This window comes from Physella acuta, unplaced genomic scaffold, assembly GCF_028476545.2.
Source record: "Physella acuta isolate Inbredline_101_S28 unplaced genomic scaffold, ASM2847654v3 ptg000119l, whole genome shotgun sequence".
Lineage (NCBI taxonomy): Eukaryota > Metazoa > Mollusca > Gastropoda > Physidae > Physella > Physella acuta.
This window is the reverse complement of record NW_026731639.1, coordinates 110,160-131,979: the sequence shown is the minus strand read 5'-3', so window position 1 is coordinate 131,979 and position 21,820 is coordinate 110,160. Positions and strand designations below refer to the sequence as shown.

General features: G+C 40.4%; 1 protein-coding gene across 1 annotated transcript in view; it reads right to left on the bottom strand.

The window, feature by feature from the left end:
- LOC131934868 (gonadotropin-releasing hormone receptor) overlaps positions 1-21,820 on the bottom strand; it is a gene marked incomplete at its 5' end in the record, with an annotated part of 204,039 nt that overhangs the window by 93,511 nt on the left and 88,708 nt on the right. Inside the window, one exon of the mRNA XM_059291017.1 lies at positions 5,868-5,975. Coding sequence (XP_059147000.1) covers positions 5,868-5,975 — 108 coding nt within the window. The remainder of the gene's footprint in view (positions 1-5,867; positions 5,976-21,820) is intronic.

Below are 21,820 nucleotides of genomic sequence, written 5' to 3'. Positions count from 1 at the left end.
TTTCCGTTGTTGTTAGACTGCGTGAAGATGAAAAGTTTTTAACAACGGCCACACGATACTTTGTCACATGGAATGAACACTTCGGTGTTGTCAAGTCTCTGAATGGCCCAGCAGGACAACTACAGGGGTCAAGGCAGTTTTGTTTTCGTTGTTTTGTTTTGTTTTGTCGAACAACAGATCGAGTTCGAGTTTTTAAAAGTAGGAAGAAGAAAATAAAAAATAACCTTTCACGTTTTATGTGTGTGTGTGAGTGAATCAAGTTTCTTAGAAAAAAAAATCACAATTCAAAGATGACGAGGCCGATTATACAACTGTGTATTTTGATTCTTTATTGTTTTTTCCTTGACGTCGGTGAATACGATTTGTGGAGAAGAAAAAATATTTTTTCTTGAAAGGAGCAGACATTAACTGTAATAACAAAAGTTTCATTAACTATTGTCTTGCGTCGCATTAGTCTTAATTGAAGCACCGTCATTAATTATCTTTATCCTTGGCCAGAATTTAGCGCCGGAAGTGTTCATCACAAAAGAAAGTTATTTTTAGAACAGCTTCCTGAACCATAAGACGTAGGTCAGCATTAAAAAAAAGTTACATGTGACATTTGTTAGGATGTTGTATTTAGAACTGAATTTCATAGAATAAACACATAGTGTACATAAACACATTTTAGGCAAATAACACACATTCTGTATAAAGCATATCATGTATGTCAAAACATCATGTACGTAAACATATCACGTATTTAACACACATCACGTGCACACATCACATCACGACACCACATACCACACAACAGCAACAACAGTCATCAACTCTTCACTAGATTCTACTTTAGAATGTATTTCTATTTTTAGTTTTGCCAGTTTATCGATTATCTGGTATTTGTTCAACACTTCAACTAGGATTTGATACGTTATTAAATGGTAAATCATTCATCCATTCCTTGCTACCATTCAATATTTGGACAGCGTACATTCAATACTTGATCAAAGATCATATTCTTTACAAAATGATGGCCATTCAATACTTGAATCAACATCATATTCGTTATTGTATGATGGCCATTCAATACTTGAATCAAGATCATATTCCTTATTGCATGATGGTCATTCAATACTTGAATCAACATCATATTCCTTATTGCATGATGGCCATTCAATACTTGAATCAAGATCATATTCCTTATTGCATGATGGCCATTCAATACTTGAATCAAGATCATATTCCTTATTGCATGATGGTCATTCAATACTTGAATCAACATCATATTCCTTATTGCATGATGGTCATTCAATACTTGAATCAACATCATATTCCTTATTGCATGATGGTCATTCAATACTTGAATCAACATCATATTCCTTATTGCATGATGGTCATTCAATACTTGAATCAAGATCATATTCCTTATTGCATGATGGCCATTCAATACTTGAATCAACATCATATACCTTATTGCATGATGGTCATTCAATACTTGAATCAACATCATATTCCTTATTGCATGATGGTCATTCAATACTTGAATCAACCTCATATTCCTTATTGTATGATGGTCATTCAATACTTGAATCAGGATCATATTCCTTATTATATGATGTTCATTCAATACTTGAATCAGGATCATATTCCTTATTTGATGTTCATTCAATACTTGAATCAGGATCATATTCCTTATTATATGATGGCCATTTAATACTTGAATCAAGATCATATTCCTTATTATATGGTGGTCATTCAATACTTGCATCACGATCATACTCCATCCGACACGATGGTCAGTCATCTATTCCTAACTTCACGTCAGTCATTCATTACTTCCTCACTACGTCCTTCCCACCGACCACTCGAATCGTCACAACAAAACAAAAAAACAACCTAATCACGTTTTCCACCGTCTACGTCATCAAATTACGTCCCCTATTGTCTGCCCCACGTGCCCTATCACAAAAGGTAGCCTCACACAAGACAGGGCAGATAAACAGGGCAGCTGTTGTTTCTATCGTCATCACAGCTAGCTGGTCATGTCTAGACTGTCTCGCTACTTTTCCCTAATTACTTTGTCGTATGTAGCAGTAGCTATGTGAATTGTTATTCGGAACGGAAATAAGAAACAAGCTACCAGTGCGAGACGCTATGACGTTATGGAGAAATGCTCAACATTAATGTATCAATGAGTTGAATAATGTAGTTCTGGAACTTTTAAAGCTACATTTGTCCTTGACTCTCGTTCATTCAAAAACTGATGTACTGAGTTAATAACTCTAAAACAATGGAGTCCAACATGTTATATATATATATATATATATATATATATATATATATATATATATATATATAAAATATATATATATACAGATAATTTTCTATTAACTAAGAGTTCAAGTGCCATTAACAGAGCTGTCCTACTGACAGCTAACTAAATGAAAAAAAAAACATGGAGTTATTGTCACGGAGCGGTGCACGTGCATGCTATAAATAGTATCCCACACCGCCTACACTGCCCCTATTTCTGGTTAAAAAGATTAGTAAATTGTTTATTGTGTGAGTTAGTTCCCATTCCATTGTATCGGACTGTTCTAATAGATTTTTATTTGAGTGTGAGTGAAGGTTTTCACCAACCTAATGCGCAAAAAATATTTTTTTGCTTGTTATACTTTGTCAAGACACATTCGATGCCGAGCTAAATATAACATTGGATTTAGCCTTATCGCTACCTTAGCTTTGACCTTAATCTAAATCCTCACTGAATCCCTGATTGTAACCATAATCCTCACCCTAACCATACGATCGCTACCGGAAGTTGAACACAATTGTAACGAAACCAACTGTTACTTCCGGTGTTTTCTGATGATGATTTTTTTTCGTTGTTTTAAAATTCTTGATGCAATATAATGTTGAAAGACATGCACAGACGGGATACCCACAAAAGCCCCCCCCCTTCCCTCCTTACCAGGGAAAAATTTGTATTTAAATAACTATTCGGCATCACCTGAATTATATAACACTACAGAATCAGGATTTTATTTTGCTTCCAAAAGGACACAGTGGAATAATAAAAGGAATATTTTAAAATCCGATTGTCATTAATTTACTTAAGCGCATTAATTAGCTATTCTTCCCCATGCAGCCGAGCTTATTGAATAAACCCATCACCTTCCAGAAGATTCTCTCATAACGAGACCAGACACGGAAATTACGTCATCCCCCGCGCTGGGAAAATGCGCAGTGTGCGCACTTTTGAGGAAAAGATCAGCTCGTTCTCTGATTGGTTGATGATTGTGTGCTATTTATAGCCGAATGAATACATTTCAATTACCGGAGATTCTTAGGTGAAAATAATTTATTTCCTAAATCAAATACAGTGCTATCGCGTTTTGTTTTAAAAATGTTAAAATGTTGGATGGGCTAAAATTGGAAACATTTCTTCAAGAAAAAATTTGATGCTCAAAACAAAGTTATAAAATTAATAAACATAATGTCGTTAACAATCGTTTCATATCTAAGTTAATCGAAAATATTCGTTTAATTGATTGATATTGATTTTGAAAGCGTATAACATATAGATACAATATATTTTAAAAAAAAAACCATGATAAATAGTGTATGCTTAAGGTATAATTCATTGTTTTGGATTGGTCTGCGGTTTTTTTAAATATGGCTGAAGAAACTGAAACTTGGTACGTGTACCTAGTGAATTTAACAATTTTTCTGCCACGGCTAGATATGCTAAAAGTAAAACAAATATCTGGATAGAAATATGTAACACACGTTGGCTTTGTTTAAACAGAGGGTTTGTCAGCAAACATTCGGAATCCGGTCCAAAGATTCGTTCATTCTCTCTAGAGGCCATAGCACACTGGACGTATCAGGACAGTGTGAAACACGAGGACGAGCGGTCAATAGGTCATCATGTCACTTACGTCAAGTCCATTGGACTTCATCACATAGTGACCTCAGGTCGATATGACGCTTCAAGGCACCAAACGTTAAATACGTAAATGACTTGCCAGAAAACACAGATACGTTTGTAAGGAAGTATTGTATATATATATATATATATATATATATATATATATATATATATATATATATATATATATATATATATATATATATATATATGTATATACATACATATATATATATATATATATGTATATATATATATATATATATATATATATATATATATATATATATATATATATATATATATATATATATATATACATATATATATATATATATATATATATATATATGTATGTATATATATCTATATATACTTGTAAATATATGTTATTTGTTATATGCTATATACGTTATGAAGCATATTTGTATTCAACATAACTGTATCACACTATTTTCCAACATATTTGCACCTCATATAACTGTATCACAATACATGCATCAAGAATATCTCACCATCTCTAAAAATAATGATCCGTATCTAAAAAAGTGGACGCTAAGAAATATGATCCGATCTGAAATCCGGTGCAAACCAAATGAAACCAGCAAAGAGCTAACTGTGACTTGAAATAGCGAGCTCTTGTCTTGACAGTAACGTTACACTTTTTCTTCCACATTTGTGGGGGTTGGGTATTTTTATGTTTTAACAAATAAAGTTTTTGTTTGATGTTTTGGGTGTTGTGTATCTCTAGTTTTGTGAGAATTAGCGCAATGATTTTTATGAGCCTTATTTAATTTGGTCAAGCAGAAATCTTCATGAGTCAGACGGTTGGTTGGTCGAAATTTTGTTCAAAGCTATTGGTAGCTCGGCGCCCCAAGTACACATTGGTAGCTCGGCGCCCCTATGTACACATTGGTAGCTCGGCGCCCCTATGTACACATTGGTAGCTCGGCGCCCCTATGTACACATTGGTAGCTCGGCGCCCCTAGGTACACTTTGGTAGCTCGGCGCCCCTAGGTACACATTGGTAGCTCGGCGCCCCTATGTACACATTGGTAGCTCGGCGCCCCTATGTACACATTGGTAGCTCGGCGCCCCTAGGTACACTTTGGTAGCTCGGCGCCCCTAGGTACACATTGGTAGCTCGGCGCCCCTATGTACACATTGGTAGCTCGGCGCCCCTAGGTACACATTGGTAGCTCGGCGTTCCTAAATGGTACACAAACAACCGCTTGCATTAGCTCACCAAACACGATCTGTGTCACCATATGTCACCATAGGTCACCATCATCTGTCAAAGTCTCTGTGTCACATTTGTTACGATTGAACGAATGTAAAGGTTAATCCGCTCACCTTTAATCATAGCACTGGATTATCGTGTGTCACCTGAAATCACCTAGTCCCAACACTGAGATATTTGTATCACCCCCAAATCAATTGATAAAATCAATAATTAAAGCCATCATTTCACTAGTTCACTGTCAGAGGGCCACAAATCACATCAGCTAAAGAACTTAAAAACTTATGTTTTGAGGTAACGAAATCGGTGTAAATGTAGTTAGCACTAAAGGATCCATCCCTATTCACGACAGAATATCTTATTATCGTTCTTGCATGGCTACTGAAATATCATCATAAACGTTTCCCGTTTGTGCACAAGACATATGGGGTAGATCAAATAGAAGGGTACCCATCAGAGCTGGGTGGGCTCAGGGACGTTCTACAAATTTGATCAGTCGTACGTTCTATCATTCTACAACGCCGGCCTCTTACATACATGCATATATATATATATATATATATATATATATATATATATATATATATATATATATATATATATATATATATATATATATATATATATATATATATATATATATATATATATATATATATATATATATATATATATATATATATATATATAGGAACACACACACCAAGTACTCACCTCGTTTAGAGATCGGTTTCTTACACAACGACGTGCAGAAGTAGAGCTTATAGTTGACCCAACGTGTGACCCAGGACTTGGTGGCCGGCATCTGGATACCGTCCAGCACTGAAACACAAGGTCAAGGTTAGAGTTTGGTTTATAAGTAGGACTTAGCACTGAAATACAAGGTCAAGGTTACAGTTTGGGTTATAAGTAGGACTTAGCACTGAAATACAAGGTCAAGGTTACAGTTTGGGTTATAAGTAGGACTTAGCACTGAAAGACAAGGTCAAGGTTAGAGTTTGGGTTATAAGTAGGACTTAGCACTGAAAGACAAGGTCAAGGTTAAATTTGGGTCATAAGTAGGACTTAGCACTGAAAGACAAGGTCAAGGTTAGAGTTTGGGTTATAAGTAGGACTCAGCACTGAAAGACAAGGTCAAGGTTAAATTTGGGTTATAAGTAGGACTTAGCACTGAAATACAAGGCCAAGGTTACAGTTTGGATTATTGATAGGACGTCACTTAGTGGTAGGCCTGTTATGCTGTCTCAGATAAACTGAATGTGTCAACAAGGTGCATAAGATCACAAGATCTTCTTATGCTCATCAGCTATCACAAGATCCTCTTATGCTCATCAGCTATCACAAGATCCTCTTATGCTCATCAGCTATCACAAGATCCTCTTATGCTCATCAGCTATCACAAGATCCTCTTATGCTCATCAGATATCACAAGATCTTCTTATGCTCATCAGCTATCACAAGATCCTCTTATGCTCATCAGCTATCACAAGACCCTCTTATGCTCATCAGCTATCACAAGATCCTCTTATGCTCATCAGATATCACAAGATCTTCTTATGCTCATCAGCTATCACAAGATGCTCTTATACTCATCAGATATTACAAGATGCTCTTATACCCATCAGATATTACAAGATGCTCTTATACTCATCAGATATCACAAGATCCTCTTATACTCATCAGATATCACAAGATGCTCTTATACTCATCAGATATCACAAGATCCTCTTATGCTCATCAGATATCACAAGATGCTCTTATACTCATCAGATATCACAAGATCCTCTTATACTCATCAGATATCACAAGATGCTCTTATGCTCATCAGATATCACAAGATGCTCTCAACAGTTCTGTCAACATATTTTCGTGTGGAATTGTTCCCCAACACTTGAAGATTGAAAACAAAATTAACATAACAAAACGTGTATAGCCTGCTAAACAAGCGGCTTAGCCATTCGGCGCATTCGTATGACTGTCAATAACAACTGCTCAATAATTGTAATCCGATTGTTAAAGTAGATATACTAATAGGCAGTACGTATAATTATTATTAAAATATATGATTAAAATAATATTTTCTCAAACGTTAACAAAATTAATTTAATACAATTCATTAATTAATACAATGTAATACAATTAATTTAACGAATGATCTGTTTAAAAGTTTAAAAAGAAAAAAAAAATCTATGAAATATTCTTATCGGAAAATCAAAGACCACGGTATAGAGAGCTGAAACATAGTGTGTACGACATGGCTTGAAGATAGAGTGCTAGACTGCTCAGTCGAAAATCTTGAGTTCGAATGGGTACCTAGCTCTGATGGGTACCTAACACACGTTAGGGAAATTAAAGGTGGCTGGGCTTAGTGCTGACAACATTATCCCTTCATATGCAGAGGTCACAGAAACAGGCAAACTCTACTTCACTTGCCCAACGGAACGTCAGGTTCGAAAAAAGGAACTTAAAAAAAATGTATAATTAGCTGAACTCAATCAAACTCAAGCAAATTATAATAGTTAAAATTAAGGTGTCGGCTCAATACAACAAATTGAGTGTCACTAATTAAAATCATTATACTGTTGGTACATTAGAAATGGAAAGAAGTCATTAATATACGCACGCGCAATGAATGCATATTGTGTCAGGGTGTTAAGTCGGATTTCGCAAACTCTACTAGCGCGATAAATAGAATTGAAATAAAACAACATTGATATTATCTTGGCGTAGAACATTTTAAACCTCGAAAGACGCAGATACAAAGGCAACATTTGCAGCTTTCAAAAGTGCTGTCAAAAAAGAAAGGAAAAAAAAAACAATAAAAAAGTGTAGCATATATAACAAAACAATATGGCCGTGTCTCGTATCCCAAATATATATCCTACAACCGGAAGTTACGTCAAACTTTCTACCTCAGCCATTACAAAACGGCACAAACTGACAAGCGTTATACAGCGCCATTAGTTTGAAGGGCGCCATTAGTTTGAGGGGCGCATTTAGCTTGAGGGGTTGCATTAGCTTGAGGGGTTGCATTAGCTTGAGGGGTGGCATTAGCTTGAGGGGTGGCATTAGTTTGTGGGGCGCCTTCAGCAAAAGGGGCGCCATTAGATTGAGGGGCGCATTTAGCTTGAGGGGTGGCATAAGCTTGAGGGGCGCCTACAGCTTAAGAGGCGCCATTTGTTTCAGGGGCGCATTTAGCTGAAGGGGCGCCATAAGTTTGAGGGGCGCCATTAGTTAGAGGGGCGCATTTAGCTTGAGTGTGGCATTAGTTTGGGGGGTGGCATTAGTTTAAAGGATGGCATCAGCTTAAGGGGCGTCATTATCTTCAGGGGTGGCATCAGCTCTAGGGGCGCCATCAGTTTGAGAGCTACATCAGTTAACGGGGTGACATTAGCTTGAGGGCGCCATTAGCTTGAGGGCGCCATCAGCTTGAGAGACGTCATCAGCTTGAGGGGCGCTTTCAGCTTAAGGGGCGCCATTAGCTTTAGGAGCGCTATCAGCTTGCGGGGCGCCATTAGGTTGAGTTGCACCTTTAGCGTAAAGGGTGCCTTTAGCGTAAGGGGCGCCATAAGCTTGAGGGGCGCTATCAGTTTGAGGGGTGGCATCAGCTTGTGAGGCGCCATTAGCCTGAGGGGTGCAGTTAGAGGGCGCTCTGAGAACACGGCCATCTGTTTCTGATTCTGTGAATGGACGCAAATCTCCACCATACAGAATGTAAACAGTCGTCTCCCACGTGACATCTATCCATTCCACGTGACAGGCGAGAGGCTATTTATTCCTGGGTCGGGGGGGGGGGGGGGGGGGGGGGGTGAGGGTGAATGGGTCTGGGATCACATCAAATACCGGCCTTGTCTATTTTAGTACGTTTTCTTATATATATATATATATATATATATATATATATATATATATATATATATATATATATATATATATATATATCAACGGTACATTTTAGATCTACTAAATACGAAAGAAAAATTAATGATTAGTGGTGTAGGGTGATATAAAATCTTCACATTTTTATGATGGGGAACGGAATAATGGAAAAGGGAGGCGAAAAGATTCACAGAAATCTGAATTTGAAACTTTTATTGTTAGAAAAAAAAACACGTTTGTCTCCCTAATTGTTTTAATTTACGTTTGCAATTAGAAGTTATCCTGTATAAAATATATGCTCTATTCGGAAGTTATTTCCCTTTTTTTGTTCTAAACATTGATCACCACAAAAGGTTCGCTACCTTGAATTCTAGATCAATTATGGTTATTGTTATATCTATAAAAATTTACCTTGGCGGTCCATATGGCAGATGAAGCAGAGTTCACCTGATTCTTTTAAATCTCAGCAAATGAAGGGATAGTGTGGTCACCACTATGCCCCCCCCCCCCCCTTACTTTCCCTAACGTGAGCCATGTAACTGCCAGCACTGGTTGAACTCTGAAGATTTGAGCACGGGATTCGAACACAAGATTATTGGTTTAACTGTCGTGTGCTCTACCGTCGCACAAGAAACATTTGTGCCAAAAATTAAATATTTTATAAGATGAGAGGTAGATGAGAGGACGATATTATTTTCCTTTTCAACAATAATAAATAGGCACAGTGACAAAAGGTGTGGAGATCGCTGCATTAGCTGACTTATGTGTGACGACATCTTGTAGTTTTGACATCCAAGCAACTACGAAGATGTGATCAAATTCATTTCAAAAGAATATTGTAGATTATTTTTTAGCTTACGTCCAGCTAATTTTTTTATCCTGGAACAAAATCAGAATCCTTGAGCCATTCTGAATATATGCTTTGATCCGTACCACGACTGTAATTTAGTATCAACACAAATATAACCCTTTTCGATTTCTTAAAGCCGACTCGCTTTTCCCTCCCCTTAGTAATGGCAGTAGTAGCAAGGGAAATAACTCCGATGGTTTGCTATGTATTTAGCTGATCTGACAGTCTGGAAGTATTACACAACATTCGCTTCCTTCAGTCTAATCAGATTAATGTAAATATTGTAGAGATTAAGTGCCATGGTTACTATAGCTTTAACGTTAAAAAATAATTTTTATCAACTGGTACTGAACTGTTTTTTATAATTTGATTAGCTAAAGGTTGTTTTGCGGTTTTCAAGTCTGCCGTTTAATTACGTTACGGTACATTTATTGGGATGAGGACGTGTTTCATGTGTCCTTTATAATATTTAACCAGTTGTAAAAATATTTTTTCATGAATTTTAAGTTACATAATTTAACATCAATGTTTTTCAGTATTTCCCTCCAAAATCTAAATTAATTGAAAAAACATGACGCAGAAACAAAAGTGCGAATCATTTGTCAGAAAGCTATCTGGGCGAATGTAAATTGCGCTCATTAAAAAAAATTGGCGTCCCGCGTTCCCTTAAAATTTGCAATGTCAACTAATATCCACTGATTTGCCTCCCTTGGAGGAGAAGAACTTTCTCAGACATTTATGCAAGCAATGGGATCCGGACAAAAGGCCGACATGGACAAAAGGCCGACACGGACAAAAGGCCGACATGGACAAAAGGCCGACAAGACAAAAGGCCGACAAGACAAAAGGCCGACTTCCAAAAGGCCGACATCCAAAAGGCCGACAAGACAAAAGGCCGACAAGACAAAAGGCCGACAGCCAAAAGGCCGACAGCCAAAAGGCCGACAAGACAAAAGGCCGACAAGACAAAAGGCCGACAGACAAAAGGCCGACAGCCAAAAGGCCGACAAGACAAAAGGCCGACAAGTTTTATTAAACAACAAACTACAATTACAGACATGTTTGATTTTTATTGAAAACCAGTTACATAATAATAAAGGTATATTACAAAATAGAAAAAAAATAGGGCCTAGTATGACAAATTGTAAGCGACGCCACGCAAAAATTCAAGTGTAGTTCTGTTTCCCCTTTCTGCAATTACAGTTGTTATCCTGTCCTCTTTCTGTAAATATTGTTTTTTTCGCTTTTTTGCTGGCTCTCCAAGCAATATTGCCTCTATTTCTACTTCAACTCTACCTTGTTCCTGCTTTAGTTTGTTTAGTAAACAAAATACTCCAGGGTGATCCTTCCCTACAATTACCTGCCACCTCCTGTGCCACCCCTCAACCGTGTTTTGTGTCCTAGGAATCCCATGTACATGATTGTCATGTACAGACCAGAACTCTGGTGGAAAAAGTGGTGGAACCCTCACCTCTCTTGCGTTTAACAACCTCACTCGACCACAAACGTAGGTCTCGTCAAACCACTTTACTAACTCAGCTGTGTTTGGTGGGAAAATATTTTTTAATTCATTAAATGCTTCCGGAATCTCTGCACTTGGAAGAAATGCAAGTGCTGCTATTTGCCGCATCAGCAGGCAGAACTGTGGATCCTGGCCATAAAGAAGTGCCAAACCCAACGCTTGTAGCTTTCGCCATATATTTTGGCTAAAATGAAAAAAACACCCTTTACTTGTAGCTGTTGGGAATTCAATGCAAGCATTGATTGCAGCTTTTTCAAAGTCAGTGACAATAAACCGTGGAGATAAGTGTATGCGCATTTTTTCTGCGATATCTGCGAGGTCCTGGAAAGCTCGTGTATACATAGCCTCGGTTTTTCGAGACATCAAAATGTAGACAAGCGGTAAAACTCTGCAGTTTTCGTAACCTACTGGAGCATGAATGGAGTAGATTTGTAGGAAAATATTAGGAGCAGTTTTGAAAGTACCATCCATGATCCAATACATAGCCTCACCAAGCTTTTGGATGTTTGATTCAGTAGAAAATATTAGCAACTTGTCATTGTTTATGGAGCTTTCCTTTAACAGAAACAAAGCTCCTGACTGTGTCAACCTCAGGTCATCTGGAATAGCCACATCTTCTAATGTATGTGGCTCTACTGGATGGTTTTTATTTTGAGTCCTTTTAATTCGCTTTGTTAATGCCTGCTTTGATGGCATATCAACCCTTGTTACCATGCTCATGTCAGATGTTGAAGCCTCTACCATTTGAGTTGGTAATTCTTGACTAATGGCAGCAATGGTCTTTAGCTGTGTCAATTTTTCACGAACGACGACGTCACTGGCTTGTGGTGCATGGTTGTGTGCACTACATTTTCTCAATGTGTGGGAACCATTTAAGAAAATCGTGCTAGCTCGAGCTTTGCAGAGAGTATCTGCCGTTTCACGAGCAGCTAAATGCTGGCGTTGGCTACATTCCCAGTAAAAGAGGTCTCCTCTTTGTCTGTTTTTTGTTAAGACAAATCCATCAACAACAAGCATTTGTTTTCCCTTCTGTGACTCAATCACTTTACATTCCATTGTATCTAAAATATATAATTATATACGACTGTTTAAGTTTCTCATAAATATTCTTAGGTACATGTAACTGTTCATACCAATACCCCAGAGAATTTTAACAAGGAATGTTATAAGCTGTTGCTAATGTAGTAAAGGGCATCACTACCAATTGATTTCAGTTTAATAAAAGTTTCGTGACTAGACTGCACTGTATTTACTTTGTTACATTTTGTCTTACGTCATGCGTCAACTTGCCCCACCTACCCCGACTCACCTTCAAAATATAACATATTTTGTGTTTATTCAACATGTAGGCATACTAAATTGTATTTTGTTTATTAATATCAAATGTAGTGTTTCTTTTTAACAAACAAACAAAAAAAACTTACCAATATCAGCACACTTGTATCACAATCACAACAGAATTATTGAATCCAACGAATATAGTATACACTTTTTTCACTTTCACGCAATTCGCAATGGACGAAACTAAAATATAATTCAAAGTTTGTCGGTATTTAACATGTAGTCCAATAAAGGCACGTGATCGTTCTACTTCATTCGGTTTCTTTGATTTCTTTCCAAAATATGGCGGTGACACCACTTTTCTGGCTATCCTTTGTACACTCCCGTCGTCTCCAGACGCATGGACCCCATTTTTTTCCTTATAAGGATCGCATTGTTCTTTGCGTTCCGCCTTGGTGCATTTGGGAGATGATGCGACGGCTTTTGACTTGGTTCTTTGATGATTGTCTCACCTCGTTGTCACAGAAGGAGCAATAAAAGACAGTAGTGACCGCATTTCGCAATATTTAGTTGTTGATCCTTTGTGTTTAAGACACTCCCGTAATCTTCAATCGCTTGGAGCCGATGGTTCACCTTATAAGGATAGCAACTAGCATCGTCTCCTCTCTTGAATGTTTCACCTTATTTCATGCCTTTTTTCGATAGTTGTCAAGATAGCAGCTATGCAGTAACATATATTTTGCGAAATTAGTATTTTTTATGCTTGTCGGCCTTATGGCTGTCGGCCTTATGTCCTGTCGGCCTTATGTCCTGTCGGCCTTTTGGCTGTCTGCCTTATGGCTGTCGGCCTTATGTCCTGTCGGCCTTATGTCCTGTCGGCCTTTTGGCTGTCTGCCTTATGGCTGTCGGCCTTATGTCCTGTCGGCCTTATGTCCTGTCGGCCTTTTGGCTGTCGGCCTTTTGTCCATGTCGGCCTTTTGTCCGTGTCGGCCTTTTGTCTTGTCGGCCTTTTGGATGTCGGCCTTTTGTCCTACACCCGCAAGCAATACCGACTGATTAAACATCGGCAGCTAGGGGCGTGTGTAACATGGGAGGGGAGTTGGGCGCCTCATATATGTGGATAGTTGGGACTCTTGTTATATATGGGAGTTGGGTGTCTTGTTATATGTGGGAGTTGGGCGTCTTGTTATATGTGGAAGTTGGGCTTCTTGTTATATATGTGAGTTGGGCGTATTGTTATATGTGGGAGTTGGGCGTCTTGTTATATGTGGGGAGTTGGGCGTCTTGTTATATGTTGATAGTTGGGCGTCTTGTTATATGTGGAAGTTGGGCGTCTTGTTATATGTGGGGAGTTGGGCGTCTTGTTATATGTTGATAGTTGGGCGTCTTGTTATATGTGGGGAGTTGGGTGTCTTGTTATATGTGGGAGTTGGGCGTCTAGTTATATGTTGATAGTTGGGCGTCTAGTTATATGTTAATAGTTGGGCGTCTTGTTATATGTGGGGAGTTGGGCGTCTTGTTATATGTGGGGAGTTGGGCGTCTTGTTATATGTGGATAGTTGGGCGTCTTATTATATGTGGGAGTTGGGCGTTTTGTTATATGTGAGGAATTGGGCGTCTTGTTATATGTGGGGAGTTGGGCGTCTTGTTATATGTGGATAGTTGGGCGTCTTATTATATGTGGGAGTTGGGCGTTTTGTTATATGTGAGGAATTGGGCGTCTTGTTATATGTGGGGAGTTGGGCGTCTTGTTATATGTGGGAGTTGGGCGTCTTGTTATATGTGGGAGTTGGGCGTCTTGTTATATGTTGATAGTTGGGCGTCTTGTTATATGTTTGGAGTTGAGCGCCCTATAAGCTAACGACCAACCATCAACATATCGACGTCTGCCGGTACATTGATATCCGCCTCCCCCCACCCCAGTTATAAGAGTGTGTACTTTAGCGAGCAGCCTCATCAGGATCTGTTAAGTCGTGTCAATGTCCCAACTGTGAGGGAGCCAAGATGGCGGCTGGAGTGCTGAGTGATAAACCCTGGGCTAGGATTAGAGGCTGAGTCACGTTAACTAACGTCGGGATCTTAACAGATGATAGGGTGGGTACGTGTGAGGGGTGGGGGCGTTGGTTTGGGTGTTGGTGGGGGCGTTGGTGGTGGAGTTGGTGGAGGCGTTGGTGGTGGAGTTGGTGGAGGCGTTGGTGGGGGGGCGTTGGTGGTGGAGTTGGTGGGGGCGTTGGTGGGGGAGTTGGTGGGGGTGTTGGTGGTGGAGTTGGTGAGGGAGTTGGTGGGGGCGTTGGTGGGGGCGTTGATGGGGGCGTTGGTGGGGGCGATGGTGGTGGAGTTGGTGGGGGCGTTGGTGGTGGAGTTGGTGGAGGCGTTGGTGGAAGTGTTGGTGGGGGAGTTGGTGGGGGCTCATATATACACATACATAGCTCATATAGCTTATATACACATATACAGCTCACATATACACACATAGCTCACAGATACACACACACAGCTTACATATACACATACATAGCTATCGGTGCCAGGTTGGGTCAAGCAGACAACTCAAAAAACTTTATAAAAAAAAACCCTGGCAAGGTTTGTGAAATAATCCAAGCCGGCAAGAAAAACCGGAAGTCATGTGATCAAATGTTGATATGTTCCGGAAATAAAAAGACAATCTGATTCTAAGGACTTTAACTCTCTGGAGGCATTTTCAGCTGGAGAGGTGGGGTGTATATGTGTATGTATGTCTGTGTATGTGTGTGCATGTATGTATGTATTTGTGTGTATGTGTACGTATTATGTGTGTGTGTGAATGTTTTTATGTATGTATGTATGTATGTAAGGAGTGAGTTTAACAACTCGAAAGCTCACGTGGCATACACAGGTAAATACCGGGTTGTTTCTTTAAGCTGGAGCTGTATGGAGATGACCGTCTCCCCCCCCCCCCCCATATCTAAACCCTATGGGGGCTACGTACAGGTTAGCAAGCAAAAGCCTAGCATTACAACATAGTACTTAATATCAAAACTAAACGTATTGGGGTCGGTTTTTATCCGATTAGCCTGGTTTAGATAAGCTTAGTACAGATTAGCCTAATACAGATTAGCCTAGTACAGATTAGCCTGGTAGAGATTAGCCTGTTACAGATTTGCCTGGTACAGATTAGCCTGGTACAGATTAGCTTGGTACAGATTAGCCTGGTACAGATTAGCCAGACACAGATTAGCCTGGTACAGATTAGCCTGATACAGATTAGCCTGGTACAGATTAGCCTGGTACTGATTAGCCTGGTAAAGATTAGCCTGGTACAGATTAGCCTGGTACAGATTAGCCTGGTACAGATTAGCCTGGTACTGATTAGCCTGGTACGGATTAGCCTAGTAAAGATTAGCCTAGTAAAGATTAGCCTGGTTTAGATTAGCCTGGTTTAGATTAGCCTAGTACAGATTAGCCTGGTACAGATTAGCCTAGTAAAGATTAGCCTGGTTTAGATTTGCCTGGTACAGATTAGCCTGGTACAGATTAACCTGGGACAGATTAGCCTGGTACGGATTAGCCTGGTACAGATTAACCTGGTACGGATTAGCCTGGTACGGATTAGCCTGGTACGGATTAGAATTGACCAGGCCTAAATCTGAGAGCAGGCAGACATGGATGGAGAAAATAAAGAGCCGTAAAAGTATAAGAGCCGTGTGACATGTTGAAAGCCGCATTTCTATTTGGGATAAGCTCTTTGGTCTCAATTAAACAACGTTCATATCGGCTTCAGGTTTACATCAAAGGACTCGATGTCCCATTTGAAGCTGTTATTAATATTTGATCCGGGCGAGCTCTAAAAACCTAGCTACGACACGAGAGTTGTTAGTGAGATGAGTTATGTTATAGTACCACGTGATCCCATCAAATCACGTGCCCGTCATGTGACTTAGGGACGCGAGACTTTTAATAAATTGGTTCCCCTCTCCCCAACACACAAATCCGATTCCTTTTAATCTCGATGCCGGTGGAGCAGTTTTAATCTGACTCTCCAGCTCCCTAGTTGTGCTCTATGAAATCATGCAAATTGTGGCCCCCTCAATACTGCCGCGCTATACGCTGGCCCGGAAATGTTGTGTAGCCTGTAGATTACATTTTAGACTGCTGATTCGCCTTACAGTTTTCAGTTTTTTATTCCGTTGCCTAGCTGATGAAAATTCAATTACTTTATAACGATTGGCTCGCGTTTTTGGATACTTTGATTACAATCTGCGAGTTGGGATTATGTAAGAGGAACTCGTTTATAAAAGCTAATATGCTCTACTTGCCATGCCTATCGCAAAATCTGGTCTTTATAAAGGCTCGTGCTTTCATTCTTGCTCACGATTCAAGAATACAAATAGCAAAATATTTGTAACGTTATGTGACCCAATACGTCAGGGAATTAGCTTTATCTAATCATCTGGAAAGTCAGTTACCCCCTGTCAATTACTGATTCGTCAATTTCCACAAATTGTAATAAGTAATAACATCCGCATTTTATACAACAAACACTAAATTTAAAAACATTACTAAAATGTACTTCAGATATTATACAAAAAGTATTTGTGAAATTTTATTTTGGTAAATTCTCAATTATGTTTTATAAAAAAAACATCGATAAAAACTTGAATGTACTGTGTGATACCCCTCGCGAGTATAGTGTGGCCTGATGAAATCATTGACAATGTAAACGATCCTAGGTTAGAAGTCACGAATTTTGTTTAGGTTTTAGATCGGCTGTCTATCAAATCGTGTGGTGACCTTTATATTGTTTTCTTCCTAGCGTCAAATGTTTGGTTTATCAGCAGCAAGGACGTCGGGCATTTTTCTAAGAAAGTGAAAGTACTTTTAAAGAAAAACAAACAGCCGGACATAAAAACTAAACCCCAACAGAAAGCTGCTTACATGTTTAATGTAAGGACTCCAATCTCATTCACAGTTAAAATCCAAATATAATCTACCAACATTAAAATGATGAATGATATACCTACAACGCATATACAACAACCAACAAATAAATACATTGCACTATTTACTATTTAAAAAGCACCTTTCGAGCCTTCCGAAGTAGAATTTGTGACCTTGACACATGAAGGGATAGTGTGGTCCATTTATACAAGGGAAGTTGTAAATTAAATGGATATAAATGGGGGGGGGGGGGGGGGGCTGGTGCTAGGGGAAGTAGCGGTTTACCAATGGATACCCGAGTGGTACCAAAAAAGGCATGCAAGTTGTACAGGATCGTATCCTTAAAATGTAAAGAATGTACTTCATTCTGGCAGTAAAGTTTTTGTTATCACAAAGGTGAAGAAGTGCCAATATTTGATTTAAAAGGTGAGACGGAATTACAAAATCCACTTCTCACCAAGTAACAATGGCCCACGCATTATATCGCGCTATATTAATCCAATAAACCCATAGTACATTGAACTAGGCCCTCGCATGCTAATCTAATCAATCCATCCTGACTCGGCATAAAACCCAGCACACACTTGTAAGAATGGTGCCGTGTGCAAAAGTACAAGTTCTTGGGCACCAAGACGAGACAAAAGAATCCTAAATAAATATTTTATTTTCTGTCCCTGCAAGTTGTCTGTGTCTGGTGGGTGGGGCAAGTTGTCTGTGTCTGGTGGGTGGGTCCAGTGGCAGAAATTGTGGCAAGAGTGCCATACATATTCCATATCCGGTCTGTTATCTGGTTACCGGAAGTGCTGCCCTGGCAAAATGAGATTTCCTGTTTGGCTGGGCATTGGCTAGATGGCGATGGTATGCGCTAGTCGGATCAGACGAATTTATTAGGGGGTAAGGTAGGGTTAGTGTGTGATGGTTGGGGGGAGGGGGTAAGTGAGTGGTGGTTGAGTGGGGGGTTAGAGTGTGGTGGTTGGGGGGGGGGGGGGTTAGTGTGTGGTGGTTGGGTGAGGGGGTAAGTGAGTGGTGGTTGAGTGGGGGGTTAGAGTGTGGTGGTTGGGTGGGGGGTTAGTGTGTGATGGTTGGGTGGGGGGTTAGAGTGTGGTGGTTGGGTGGGGGGTTAGAGTGTGGTGGTTGGGTGGGGGGTTAGAGTGTGGTGGTTGGGTGGGGGGTTAGTGTGTGATGGTTGGGTGGGGGGTTAGTGTGTGATGGTTGGGGGAGGGGGGTAAGTGAGTGGTGGTTGAGTGGGGGGGTTAGAGTGTGGTGGTTGGGTGGGGGGTTAGTGTGTGATGGTTGGGTGGGGGGTTAGTGTGTGATGGTTGGGGGAGGGGGGGTAAGTGAGTGGTGGTTGAGTGGGGGGTTAGAGTGTGGTGGTTGGGTGGGGGGTTAGTGTGTGATGGTTGGGTGGGGGGTTAGTGTGTGATGGTTGGGTGGGGGGTTAGAGTGTGGTGGTTGGGTGGGGGGTTAGTGTGTGATGGTTGGGTGGGGGGTTAGTGTGTGATGGTTGGGTGGGGGGTTAGTGTGTGATGGTTGGGTGGGGGGTTAGTGTGTGATGGTTGGGGGAGGGGGGTAAGTGAGTGGTGGTTGAGTGGGGGGTAAGAGTGTGGTGGTTGGGTGGGGGGTTAGTGTGTGATGGTTGGGTGGGGGGTTAGTGTGTGATGGTTGGGGGAGGGGGGTAAGTGAGTGGTGGTTGAGTGGGGGGTTAGAGTGTGGTGGTTGGGTGGGGGGTTAAAGTGTGGTGGTTGGGTGGGGGGTTAGTGTGTGATGGTTGGGTGGGGGGTTAGTGTGTGATGGTTGGGGGAGGGGGGTAAGTGAGTGGTGGTTGAGTGGGGGGTTAGAGTGTGGTGGTTGGGTGGGGGGTTAGTGTGTGATGGTTGGGTGGGGGGTTAGTGTGTGATGGTTGGGGGAGGGGGGTAAGTGAGTGGTGGTTGAGTGGGGGGTTAGAGTGTGGTGGTTGGGTGGGGGGTTAGAGTGTGGTGGTTGGGTGGGGGGTTAGTGTGTGATGGTTGGGTGGGGGGTTAGTGTGTGATGGTTGGGGGAGGGGGGTAAGTGAGTGGTGGTTGAGTGGGGGGTTAGAGTGTGGTGGTTGGGTGGGGGTTAGTGTGTGATGGTTGGGTGGGGGGTTAGTGTGTGATGGTTGGGGGAGGGAGGTAAGTGAGTGGTGGTTGAGTGGGGGGTTAGAGTGTGGTGGTTGGGTGGGGGGTTAGTGTGTGATGGTTGGGTGGGGGGTTAGTGTGTGATGGTTGGGGGAGGGGGGTAAGTGAGTGGTGGTTGAGTGGGGGGTTAGAGTGTGGTGGTTGGGTGGGGGGTTAGTGTGTGATGGTTGGGGGAGGGGGTGGGGGGGGGTTAGTGTGTGATGGTTGGGGGAGGGGGTGGGGGGTTAGTGTGTGATGTTTGGGGGAGGGGGTGGGGGTTTGTTGGATAAATGCGTGACGGTTTGGAGGGGGGTAGTGTGATGCTATGGTTGGATACATATGTGAAGGTGTGTGTGGGTTAGTGTGTGGTGGTATGAATGGGTTAGTGTGTAATGATCTGGATAGCTTCGTGTATGAAAGTATGAAACCATTACTGAGTTATTTCCTATTGAATGATTAGTAAGTTTTATTCACACGATTCAACTACTAGTAAAAATTATTATAATAAAAAAAAATCAAAAGACGAGCTAGTTCAAATGGTCAGAAAATAAAAACAAATGTCTCCTTCAGCCTTTACCTGTATTAATTATGTTTTCATCTCATTATCCTTTCACGTTCGTGCCCAAGACAAACGGGGCAGATGAAGTAGAGTTCATCTGTTTCAGAGACCTCGGCGTGTGAAGAGATAATGTGGTCAGCACTACGCCCAGCCGCATTTGTTTTCCCTAAAGTTAGAGCTGGGTGGACTCAGGGACATTCTACTGACTTGAACTCGGATTCAAACTCGAGACTTTTGGGTTAGCATTCTAGCTCTCTATCACTAGGCCACGCCGTCCCAATAATGTTTTAATAACCGCATATTGTTTTTTTACTTTCTCGTATATACGAAGTATAGAGAAAGTATTGTAATCGTGCAAAAAAATCTCTTGAAATTTTAACAATTTTCACCGTATTACACCTCAGTCCTTCATCACATCCGAAGTATAGAGGACTTATTTTAATCGGGCAAAAATTATCAATCCAGATTTATCAAAATTAAGAGGTTTTATGCGTAATCCATTCTGAAAAACTTGGCTTTGCAATTCTGTCCGTATGTCTGTGTGTGTGTCTGTCTGTGTGTAAACAGGATTCCCTGAGTACCGTTACAGCTAGGTTGATGAAATTTCATATATAAGTATTTTATCAAAATCGTAGATCCGTATCAACTTTTGAGCGATTTCGGATAACCGGAAGTGGTACTTTTTCTACTTTGAATTTTTCAAAAGCCTATAACTTGAGTACTATTTTAGATAGATAAATGAAATTTCACATGTGAGTAAAAGATCTAATTTTCTACCTTCTGTTAAATTTTGAGCAATTTCCGTTGACCGGAAGTAGTAATTTACGCTACTTCCGATTTCTCAAAAAACTAATGTAAATTTTTAAAGTACTAATAATATTGCGCACTATTATGCACTTTTTTATTTGGCGTTCACTTGGTGTGCAATTTTGTTGTCTACGATATTTTATTCTATTTTTAAAACTTTAAGTATTTAAAATGGATTAAAAATCATGCCTATAGCCCGAGTTCCCATCCCCTGTTGTTTTATATAAGAATATTCGAGAAAGTTTAGGGGAGATCACTCCCGGTTTATTTACTACTATTCTGGAAATCATCATCATTTCCCGATCGCGAACAAGACACATGGGGCAGATGAAGTAGAGCGAATCTGTTTCAATGACCTTTGCATGTGATGGAAAGTGTTGTAAAATATGTCAGGTACCCATCAGAGCTGAGGGGACTAAGGGATGTCCTACGGACCCGAGCTCAGGATTCGAACCTGAGAGTTTCGGGCTAGCAGTCGTAAAGCTCTACCCCCCGACCACGCCGTCCCATATCCTTGAAATTCGTCGTTCGATTCTCACAAAGAAACATTTTGTCATAGTTTCACAAGATTTCCCCTCTCTGTTTTTGTTCAGCTCGCCCAGTGCTACATTCACGCGGCGCCAAACACGCCATTCAGATGAACGAGCGCCTGGAACTACTTTCCAAAAAAGATATCCCAATCCCAGTTCTAAATTTAGAAACGTGATAATTTTGTCT